Source organism: Nerophis lumbriciformis, linkage group LG25 (assembly GCF_033978685.3).
Source record: "Nerophis lumbriciformis linkage group LG25, RoL_Nlum_v2.1, whole genome shotgun sequence".
In the NCBI taxonomy this organism is placed as follows: Eukaryota; Metazoa; Chordata; class Actinopteri; order Syngnathiformes; family Syngnathidae; genus Nerophis; species Nerophis lumbriciformis.
This window is the reverse complement of record NC_084572.2, coordinates 7,535,771-7,548,242: the sequence shown is the minus strand read 5'-3', so window position 1 is coordinate 7,548,242 and position 12,472 is coordinate 7,535,771. Positions and strand designations below refer to the sequence as shown.

General features: G+C 38.0%; 1 protein-coding gene across 1 annotated transcript in view; it reads left to right on the top strand.

Annotated features, from left to right (window-relative positions):
* Positions 1-2,793: 2,793 nt before the first annotated feature.
* rpap3 (RNA polymerase II associated protein 3) overlaps positions 2,794-12,472 on the top strand; it is a 35,265-nt gene continuing 25,586 nt past the window's right edge. The window contains exons 1-5 of the mRNA XM_061983625.1: positions 2,794-2,962; positions 5,114-5,275; positions 5,355-5,513; positions 9,663-9,758; positions 9,825-9,952. Of these exons, the coding sequence (XP_061839609.1) occupies positions 5,123-5,275; positions 5,355-5,513; positions 9,663-9,758; positions 9,825-9,952 (536 nt within the window). The 5' untranslated portion in view covers positions 2,794-2,962; positions 5,114-5,122. The remainder of the gene's footprint in view (positions 2,963-5,113; positions 5,276-5,354; positions 5,514-9,662; positions 9,759-9,824; positions 9,953-12,472) is intronic.

Below are 12,472 nucleotides of genomic sequence, written 5' to 3'. Positions count from 1 at the left end.
ATATGCTAAACTGACAGTTGACAGGTAGAAAACAAAGATGCTAAACTGACAGTTGACAAGTAGAAAACAAATATGCTAAACTGACAGTTGACAGGTAGAAAACAAAGATGCTAAACTGACAGTTGGCAGGTAGAAAGCAAAGATGCTAAACTGACAGTTGACAGGTAGAAAACAAAGATGCTAAACTGACAGTTGACAGGTAGAAAACAAAGATGCTAAACTGACAGTTGACAGGTAGAAAGCAAAGATGGTAAACTGACAGCTGACAGGTAGAAAACAAAGATGCTAAACTGACAGTTGACAGGTAGAAAACAAATATGCTAAACTGACAGTTGACAGGTAGAAAACAAAGATGCTAAACTGACAGTTGACAAGTAGAAAACAAATATGCTAAACTGACAGTTGACAGGTAGAAAACAAAGATGCTAAACTGACAGTTGGCAGGTAGAAAGCAAAGATGCTAAACTGACAGTTGACAGGTAGAAAACAAAGATGCTAAACTGACAGTTGACAGGTAGAAAACAAAGATGCTAAACTGACAGTTGACAGGTAGAAAACAAAGATGCTAAACTGACAAGTTGACAGGTAGAAAACAAAGATGCTAAACTGACAGTTGACAGGTAGAAAACAAAGATGCTAAACTGACAGTTGACAGGTAGAAAACAAATATGCTAAACTGACAGTTGACAGGTAGAAACAAAGATGGTGTTCAGACTTTTCCTGCTCAAATGAGCGGACTGTTGAAAATAGGAATCGAGGGATTACTTTTCACAAGTAAGATTGAACGTTAACGTACTATTGGTTGTATTTTGTGAAAAGAATATTAGCACAGAGTTGAGAAGGAGCAAAGATCTTCAATAGTACTGAAATCGTAGCCGCTAGCAAACAAGAGTATGACCATAATAGAATTGCTTGTCAATGAAATGAATTACATTTAAAAATGTCATACTCGAATAACATAAAGTTGAAATAAATGATGAAGATAAAGATTGTAAAAGCCAACAGGGGTATATAACTATATTGTATATATGTATATATATATCCATATATAACTATATTGTATATAGTTCTCTGCAAACCTATGGTGGCATCATGCCTTCAGTGTGCATATTGTATATAGTTCTATGCAAACCTATGAAATGTTCTATTTTGTCTTCATTATTTTGTCAGAATGCACCAGAATGCTTCATTTGTATGTGAAAATCACAAATACATTTTCTGGAGGAGGATGACCCCCCTACAGGGGGGTCAACTTTCAGCCCCACCTAAAACAAAATTCACCAGCCGCCACTGATTATTATGCATTCTCATTTTTGGCAAAGTATAAGACAATACTTTCTTAACAGTATAATTGTAACCAGGACTAAGTCTTCAAGTAACAATATTCAAATACTAACATTGTTGGGTAAAACAGAATTTGGTTTTATTCTGAATCCAGTGAAAGAGATTGGTGGTTTTAGCTTTAGACTTTCAGGTGTTTTTATATGTTTATGTTTAAATATTTGGCAGACGCTTTTATCCAAATGGACATACATAAAAAATACATATAAAACAATCACTGTAAACATGATCATTTAAGGGAAGAATGTAATAGAAAATATCAATACAATGTGTCAAGACAGAATAAACTCTCTGCTGTAGCAGCAACAGAGATACAGTGTATAAGATATATAGATATCTAATGTATTCATACATTGTTTATGTAGGATATACGCATGTATATATAACCTAATCATACTGTTTCTTCAATTTAAAAATAGGTGAGCATTTTTTCCCCCTTCTCTGGGATTATATTCCCACTTTTGATCTCTGACGTCTGGGTCACTTGTAGCATATAAGAATATTCTATTACTATTGAGCAAACTATGAATAATAAAACATGTGTCATTCATCATAGCTACACATATGACAAAAAAGCACGTGAAAATCAGTGGTATTCAGTGAGGTAAGATGAATTAAATGCGCTGACAGTTCATTGCTCCTGCCAAATGAATTGCACTGAGTGGAGCGGATCACCACTTCAAGATGGCGGCGCCGCGTCTCGTCAGTGCCAGTAGGCAGTAGCGCTCCATGCTGCGTATCCTTAGAAGATCTATCCCATCCATCCATTTTCTACCGCTTATTCCCTTTGGGGTCGCGGGGGGCGCTGGAGCCTATCTCAGCTACAATCGGGCGGAAGGCGGGGTACACCCTGGACAAGTCGCCACCTCATCGCAGGGCCAACACAGATAGACAGACAACATTCACACTCACATTCACACACTAGGGCCAATTTGGTGTTGCCAATCAACTTATCCCCAGGTGCATGTCTTTGGAAGTGGGAGGAAGCCGGAGTTCCCGGAGGGAACCCACGCAGTCACGGGGAGAACATGCAAACTCCACACAGAAGGATCCCGAGCCCGGGATTGAACCCAAGACTACTCAGGACCTTCGTATTGTGAGGCAGATGCACTAACCCCTCTGCCACCGTGAAGCCCTCCTTAGAAGATGTCTATGCTTTATTTGGTAACTTCCGCCCTGCCCCACATCCCGCGCATGCGCGCAGGGGCCGGTGCGCTAATAATCGCCGTTTTTGGCTCAGTAACTAACTAAACGCAGTGGTTGAAGTTCACGGTTAAAAATGAAAACAGAAGAAGAAGCAGATAAATATTGCTATAATCATTTCCGGTGAGTGCGTAACGTTAGTACAAGGTAGGCACGGAAGCAAAACATAGACGGCAGGGCATGTAATTACCCAAGCTCAACAGAAGGGGCGCTGATGCACCACGACATTGGTGGATGTTAATAGAAGAAGTCATCCCCGCGCATGCGTGCTGGGAGACTGCTGTCATGGCTGCTGCACAACAACAACATTAGCGCATTAAAAGCTACAATTTGATACATTTCTGAAGTAAAGATAATAACAACTCAATTCGAATTTGAATCCTCAGCGGGAAAGAGACGGCCTCGAATACAGTAAAAGGTACTGTTTATAGCTGTAGTTACTCGAATTCATTGGCTATTTTTTAAGCGTGATTCTGTGGAAAAGCTTCAGTTTCAGTTTCAGTTTATGTGGAACATGCTTACGACACAATGTCATGCATCACACATTTACAGTTGTTTCATTAAAGCACGTCCGAAAAGGAGTAGGAAGAAGCAGAGCTTATTTAATCCTACCCCTTTTAATACCATAGCAATGTTATCCCATGTCCTTCTTCTCTGTAACAGAACAGTGAATAAATAAATAATAAATATACAAAGCATAAGCATACAAAGCATACAAATATTAAATACATAAATAATCTTTGTCTAACTTAAAAAAAAAAAAGGGGTTCAAGATGTTCATTATAATTCTTGTTCTGCGTACTTTGTGAACACTTGTAGTTTGATTAGTCTTTTAAAGTGAATCATATTGCTGCTTTGTATCATTTCTTTGTTTAAGCCATTCCGTCATTTAATTCCACATACTGATATGCTAAAGGTTTTAAGTGTTGTACGTGCATACAAATGTTTTAAATTAGGTTTTCCTCTAAGGTTTATTTCTCCTATTTTGTTGAGAAGAATTGTTTTAAGAAGCTTATAGTTTGCTTTATACATCATTTTAGATGTTTGCAAATGCACCAAATCGTTGAGTTTCAATAATTGTTATTTAATAAATATGTTCTCTAGATCCAACATTATGTATTATTATAATTGATCTTTTTTGTAACACAGTTAGTGAATGAAGCGCACATTTGTAGTTATTTCCCCATATTTCTGCACAATAACTCAGATATGTAACACTAGTCAGCAGTAGAGAATATGAAGTGATTTTTGGTCTCGAACATGTTTTGCTTGATTCATTATTGACGTGTTTTTTGCTACTTTTCAAGAGATTTCCAATTCATTTTATCATCTATTATTACACCCAAAAAAATTTGTTTTCTTTTACCCTTTTAATATTTACTCTGTCCATTTGTATTTGTGTCAGGTTCAAACACTGATGACTTCTATTAAACAGACAAAGAAACAAGGAATTAAACAGAGAGAGAATTAAGAGTACACCTGTACTTTTGTACAGTCTCCCACCACACTCTGAGGAAAGATTGTACGCCTCCTCTTTTATTTGGACTTTCCCTGATTACATGGCAATAGCTGTTTCTAAAGGAAGGGGGTCGTAAACAGCCACTGCCTTTGGTCACAAAACAGTTCAAAGAAAAAGGTGCCTGGAGGGGGGGGTCAGGCCCTGCTTCCTCTCCGCTTTGTAGATCTCGGGTCAAGACAAAATCTTCTTGTGGATTACAATACATCAAAGAAACCGACACCTTCATGTCGCTTCCCATCCTACCCAGTGGAGTTTTACAAGCCTTTTGCTCGGTAGGATCAAAGACAGCTTTTGTCCTCTCGCCGGGAACCCACGGCAACACAAAGTTTTGTGATAACTTAGATACAATTATTCTGACAATTTGTGTTTGACTTTCTCTTCTACTGTTGCCAAATAGCATTATTTTAGTCTTACTGAGATTCAAAGATAGTCTGTTTTTGTCAAACCATCTATTTAATTTGTTTATTTCTTCTGTTATTATTTGTATTATCTTCTTTGTGTTCTCTCCTTTTGCTTTATTCATTATTGATGTGTTTCTTGCTACTTTATATTGCATATTCTTTACATGAGATTTCCAATTCATTTTATCATCTATTATTACAACCAAAAATGTGTTTTCTTTTAACCCTTTCAATATTTACTCCGTCTATTTGTATTTGTGTTTGACTTTCTCTTCTACTGTTACCAAATAGCATTAGTTTAGTCTTACTGAGATTCAAAGATAGTCTGTTTTTGTCAAACCATCTTTTTAATTTGTTATTATTTGTATCAGCTTCTCTGTGTGTTCTCTCCTGAACAACATAGCCTTGTATAATCGGCAAATAATACTAACTTTTAAGTCCTTTGTAACTTTACAAATGTAATTTATATAGGGATTGAACAATTTTGATCCCTGAGGTACGCCACAAGATATTTTTTAGCTCTGTGGAAGTGTGTTCGCCTATCTTCACGTATTGCTTCCTGTTGGTTGAGTAGCTTCTTATCCAGTTCAAGACAGTAGCTTTCAAAGCGAAAGTACACATTTAAGTGCGTCCTCCTACCCCACCGCAGGGAAAAGCCATGTCTGGTGGGGACAAAGCACTTGGTTTGCAACTCCAGATGCGTCAGAATGCAGAAGACCTGCACAGCTTCATGAAGGATCTGGAGACATGGGAGACGGACATGAAGACGAAAGACGAGCAGTTGAAGAGAAGGGAGCTGGGGGGTGACCAGGTTCGTACTTGCCCTAGATTTTTGCACGTTAAGACGGTTATTACTTGAGTAGTAAGAGCATTTTGTCTTGCTTTCAAAGTCAAACCTCCCACCTGTGCGCAACAAGGACTACAAAGCAAAAATGAGGGTGAAGAAGAGGATGAAGATGGCAAATGGTGACCCCAAGGCCGAACAGACAACCAAAGCACCGATGAGGATAAAAGCGCATGATTACCAATCGTGGGAAAAGTTTGACGTGGTAGCTCATCTTTGAACTAGAAGAGGCAAATCCTGAAGGAATTGCGTGTGAATGCTCCAATGCTGAAGTTGAAGTGAAATGCTGACAGAATGTAGTATGAATGGAAGAATAGTTTGAATGTTGGAATGGTTTGAATGTTGGAAGAGTTTAATTTTCCAGGAAAACCAGAATTTGGTTCGGAACTCGGGAAAGTGTTAGTTTGAATGTCCAGGATGAGTGGGATGTGTTGATGTTGGAATGGTTTGAATAGGTTGGAAAATGTGGGAATTGTGCAACTTTCATTCATTTCGATGGAAAACCTCCTGGAAATTTGGGAATTATGGAAAAAGCGGAATTTATGGAAAATGATTAGGAGTATGAATGTCCTAAATGAGCTAAATTGGGTAGTATTAGAATGTTTAAATTGGGCAAGAAATGTTGAAGTAGTAAATGGTGTTAGGGAAAATCGGGAATTTTTTGGAAAATGGTTAAAAAACTTGAATGTTCTAAATGAGATGAAATAGTCGGTGTTGAAATATTTCAAATCGGTCGAGAAATGTCAAAGTAGTAACATGTTGAATTGAGAAGTGGTTTTACGGAATTCCTGGAATTTCAGGAAAACCGGGAATTTTTCCAGTTCAAAAAACAACTTTGTTTTGATGGTGGAACGGGTGAAATGCGTTGAAAAATGTGGAAGGAGTAGTCACCAGAAGAAAAAAAAGGTGGAAATAGGGCTTTGGAAAAGCAGGAATTCTGGAAATTCCTGGAAAAAAAATTTAACTGAAGAAAAGGGAAGTTGGAATTTCCGGAATGGTGAAATGTGTTGAAGGCGGAATGGTTTGAATAGGTTGGAAAATATGGGAATTGTGCAACTTGGAAAAATGACCCATTCATTTCAATGGGAACCTTCTGGAAATTTGGGAATTATGGGAAAAGCGGAATTTTTGGGAAATGATTAGGAGCATGAATGTCCTAAATGAGCTGAATTGGGTGGTGTTAGAATTGTTTAAATCGAGCAAGAAATGTTGAAGTAGTAAATGGTGTTAGGGAATTCCGGGAAAATCTGGAATTTTTTTGAAAATGGTTAAAAACTTGAATGGTCTAAATGAGTTGAAATAGTCGGTGATATAATTTTTCAAATCGGTCGAGAAATGTTGAGGTAGTAACATGTTGAATTGAGAAATGGTATTACGGAATTCCTGGAATTTCGGGAAAACCGGGAATTTTTCCAGTTCAAAAAACAACTTTGTTTTGACGGTGGAACGGGTGAAATGCGTTGAAATATGTGGAAGGAGTAGTCGCCAGAAAAAAAAGTAGAAATAGGGCTTTGAAAAAGCAGGAATTCTGGAAAATCCTGGAATTTTTTTAGAACTGGGAAAAAGGGAAGTTTGAATTTCCAGAATGGTGGCATGTGTTGAAGGTGGAATGGTTTGAATAGGTTGGAAAATGTGGGAATTGTGCAACTTGGAAAAATGTCCCATTCATTTCAATGGGAACCTCCTGGAAATTTGGGAAATGGGTAAAGCGGAATTGTTTGAAAATGATTAGGAGCATGACTGTCCTAAATGAGCTGAATTGGTTGGTATTAGAATTGTTTAAATCTGGCAAGAAATGTTGAAGTAGTAAATGGTGTTAGGGAATTTCGGGGAAATCAGGAATTTCTTGGAAAATGGTTAAAAACTTGAATGGTCTAAATGAGTTAAAATAGTCGGTGTTGACATTTTTCAAATCAGTCGAGAAATGTTGAAGTAGTAACATGTTGAATTGAGAAATTGTATTACGGAATTCCTGGAATTTCAGGAAAACCGGGAATTTTTCCAGTTCAAAAAACAACTTCGTTTTGACGGTGGAACGGGTGAAATGCGTTGAAAATGTGGAAGGAGTAGTTGCCAGAAAAAAAAGGTGGAACTAGGGCTTTGGAAAAGCAGGAATTCTGGAAAATCCTGGAATTTTTATGAACTGGGAAAAAGGGAAGTTGGAATTTCCAGAATGGTGGAATGTGTTGAAGGTGGAATGGTTTGAATAGGTTGGAAAATGTGGGAATTGTGCAACTTTGAAAAATGTCCCATTCATTTCAATGGGAACCTCCTGGAAATTTGGGGATTATGGGAAAAGTGGAATTTTTGTAAAATGATTAGTAGCATGAATGTCCTAAATGAGCTAAATTGGTTAGTATTAGAATTGTTTAAATCGGGCAAGAAATGTTGAAGTACTAAATGGTGTTAGGGAATTTCGGGAAAATCGGGAATTTTTTGAAAATGGTTAAAAACTTGAATGGTCTAAATGAGTTGAAATAGTCGGTGTTGAAATTTTTCAAATCGGTCGAGAAATGTTGAAGTAGTAACATGTTGAATTGAGAAATGGTATTACGGAATTTGGGAAAACCGGTAATTTTTCAACCTATTCAACACATTCCACCATTCTGGAAATTCAAACTTCCCTTTTTCCCAGTTCAAAAAAAATTCCATGTTTTTCCAGAATTCCTGCTTTTCCACCATTTTTTCTGGTGACTACTCCTTCCACATTTTTCAACGCATTTCACCTGTTCCACCGTCAAAACAAAGTTGTTTTTTGAACTGGAAAAATTCCCGGTTTTCCCGAAAATTCCAGGAATTCCGTAATACCATTTCTCAATTCAACATGTTACTACTTCAACATTTCTCGACCGATTTGAAAAATGTCAACACCGACTATTTTAACTCATTTAGACCATTCAAGTTGTTAACCATTTTCAAACAAATTCCTGATTTTCCCGAAATTCCCTAACACCATTTACTACTTCAACATTTCTTGCCAGATTTAAACAATTCTAATACCAACCAATTCAGCTCATTTAGGACATTCATGCTCCTAATCATTTTCAAAAATTTCCGCATTTCCCATAATTCCCAAATTTCCAGGAGGTTCCCATTGAAATGAATGGGACATTTTTCCAAGTTACACAAATCCCACATTTTCCAACCTATTCAAACCATTCCACCATTCTGGAAATTCAAACTTCCCTTTTTCCCAGTTTCAAAAAATCCCAGGATTTTCCAGGATTCCTGCTTTTGCAAAGCCCTATTTCCACCTTTTTTTTCCTGGGGACTACTCCTTCCACAGTTTTCAACGCATTTCACCTGTTCCACCGTCAAAACTAAGTTGTTTTTTGAACTGGAAAAATTCCCGGTTTTCTCGAAATTCCAGGAATTCCTTAATACCATTTCTCAATTCAACATGTTGCTACTTCAACATTTCTCGACCGATTTGAAAAATTTCAACACCGACTATTTTAACTCATTTAGACCATTCAAGTTGTTAACCATTTTCAAAAAACAACTTAGTTTTGACGGTGGAAGGAGTGAAATGCGTTGAAAAATGTGGAATGAGTAGTCAAAAAATGGGTGGAAATAGGGCTTTGGAAAAGCAGGAATTCTGGGAAATCCTAGATTTTTTTTTGAACTGGGAAAAAGGGAAGTTGGAATTTTCAGAATGGTGGTATGTGTTGAATAGGTTGAAAAATGTGGAAAGGGTTTGAAAAATGGCCAATTCATTTTAAATGGGAAAAATGTTCCGGAAAACCTGGAATTCTGGGAAATCTGGGAATTTTTGGAATTTGTCAAGGGAAAACATGCGATTCCAGAATAGGCTGAACAGCTTGAAGTTGGGACGCTTTAAATCGGGTGAAAAATGTGGAATAAGTAGTCGCCAAAAAAAAAGGTGGAAATAGGGCTTTGGAAAAGCAGGAATTCTGGAAAATCCTGGAATTTTTTTGAACTGGGAAAAAGGGACGTTTGAATTTCCAGAATGGTGGCATGTGTTGAAGGTGGAATGGTTTGAATAGGTTGAAAAATGTGGAAATGGTGAACATTTGAAAAGTGGCCAATTCATTTTGAATGGGAAAAATGTCCCGGAAAACCTGGAATTATGGGAAATCTGGGAATTTTTGGAATTTGTCAAGGGAAAACATGCAATTCCAGAATAGGCTGAACAGTTTGAAGTTGGAACGCTTTGAATCGGGTGAAAAATGTGGAAGGCAGAACGCGCCAAAATCTGCAGAATAACAATAATAATAAATTGAATAAATAGATGAATTTTGGTGTATAAAAGCATATGAGTGAATGTTTTGGAGCATTCACACAATTAAAGAGCAGGTGAGTACAGAAGTAACAGGTGTTCTCTGCATGGCAGGACAAGGCTCTGGCAGAGGTGGACAAGGAGGAGAACCAATCAGACGCTGAGGGCGTCGCGTGTGATCAGGAGAGAGCTTTAGCTGAGAAGGAAAAGGTCATTTTTCCATACGACGTCGTGCAATATAACAACATTAATGAACCACTTCTTTGGTTTTGTTAGGGTAACACCTTTTTCAAAGAGGGTAAATACGACGACGCTGTAGAGTGTTACACCAGAGGAATGAGTGCGGATCCGTGCAATCCAGTTCTTCCTACAAACCGAGCCACCAGCTTCTTCAGACTCAAAAAGTAAGCCGTACATTACCGTTTTTTTTTATGTTTCCATACATTTGTAACAAAGGGAACAAAAGTGTTAGCAACTGCTTTGTATGTATCATGTTGTATGCATGCATGTGTGATGTATCATGTTGTATGCATGCATGTGTGATGTATCATGTTGTATGCATGCATGTGTGATGTATCATGTTGTATGCATGCATGTGTGATGTATCATGTTGTATACATGCATGTGTGATGTATCATGTTGTATGTGTGATGCATCATGTAGTATGCATGCATGTGTGATGTATCATGTAATATGCATGCATGTGTGATGTATCATGTTGTTTGCATGCATGTGTGATGTATCATGTTGTATGCATGCATGTGTGATGCATCATGTTGTATGCATGCATGTGTGATGTATCATGTTGTATGCATGCATGTGTGATGCATCATGTATGCATGCATGTGTGATGTATCATGTTGTATGCATGCATGTGTGATGTATCATGTTGTATGCATGCATGTGTGATGTATCATGTTGTATACATGCATGTGTGATGCATCATGTTGTATGCATGCATGTGTGATGTATCATGTTGTATGCATGCATGTGTGATGTATCATGTTGTATGCATCCATGTGTGATGTATCATGTTGTATGCATGCATGTGTGATGCATCATGTATGCATGCATGTGTGATGTATCATGTTGTATGCATGCATGTGTGATGTATCATGTTGTATGCATGCATGTGTGATGTATCATGTTGTATGCATGCATGTGTGATGTATCATGTTGTATGCATGCATGTGTGATGCATCATGTTGTATGCATGCATGTGTGATGTATCATGTTGTATGCATGCATGTGTGATGTATCATGTTGTATGCATGCATGTGTGATGCATCATGTTGTATGCATGCATGTGTGATGTATCATGTTGTATGCATGCATGTGTGATGCATCATGTATGCATGCATGTGTGATGTATCATGTTGTATGCATGCATGTGTGATGTATCATGTTGTATGCATGCATGTGTGATGTATCATGTTGTATACATGCATGTGTGATGCATCATGTTGTATGCATGCATGTGTGATGTATCATGTTGTATGCATGCATGTGTGATGTATCATGTTGTATGCATCCATGTGTGATGTATCATGTTGTATGCATGCATGTGTGATGTATCATGTTGTATGCATGCATGTGTGATGTATCATGTTGTATGCATGCATGTGTGATGTATCATGTTGTATGCATGCATGTGTGATGCATCATGTTGTATGCATGCATGTGTGATGCATCATGTAGTATGCATGCATGTGTGATGTATCATGTTGTATGCATGCATGTGTGATGTATCATGTTGTATGCATGCATGTGTGATGTATCATGTTGTATGCATGCATGTGTGATGTATCATGTTGTATGCATGCATGTGTGATGCATCATGTTGTATGCATGCATGTGTGATGCATCATGTTGTATGCATGCATGTGTGATGCATCATGTTGTATGCATGCATGTGTGATGTATCATGTTGTATGCATGCATGTGTGATGTACCATGTTGTATGCATGCATGTGTGATGTATCATGTTGTATGCATGCATGTGTGATGTATCATGTTGTATGCATGCATGTGTGATGCATCATGTTGTATGCATGCATGTGTGATGTATCATGTTGTATGCATGCATGTGTGATGCATCATGTAGTATGCATGCATGTGTGATGTATCATGTTGTATGCATGCATGTGTGATGTATCATGTTGTATGCATGCATGTGTGATGTATCATGTTGTATGCATGCATGTGTGATGCATCATGTAGTATGCATGCATGTGTGATGTATCGTGTTGTATGCATGCATGTGTGATGTATCATGTTGTATGCATGCATGTGTGATGTATCATGTTGTATGCATGCATGTGTGATGCATCATGTTGTATGCATGCATGTGTGATGTATCATGTTGTATGCATGCATGTGTGATGTATCATGTTGTATGCATGCATGTGTGATGCATCATGTTGTATGCGAAGTGAAGTATATTTATATAGCGCTTTTCTCAAGTGTCTCAAAGCGCTTTACATAGTGAAAGCCAATATCTAAGTTCCATTTAAAGCAGTGTGGGTGGCACTGGGAGCAGGTGAGTAAAATGTCTTGCCCAAGGACACAACGACAGTGACTAGGATGGCAGAAGCGGGGATCGAACCTGGAACCCTCAAGTTGCTGGCTCGGCCACTCTACCAAGCGAGCTATACCGCCCCACTACTGTATCTTTGTATTTCTTTACACATCACATCAGGGGCTAGTCCATTAAGACACTTAAAAATTGCTTTTAAAAATGAGAAATGCATAAAATTATCAAAACTCATCATGTTCTGGAGCCTTTCTTCACGCTGTGGTAATGCACACTCCCTGGGCTTGTGGTGGCGGATCTGCGCTCTCGGTAAATACTTGATTACTGAATTAATGCATGACACAATATACTCTACACCTCTTTCACTTTTGATATGCACGTCTAAAGTGCA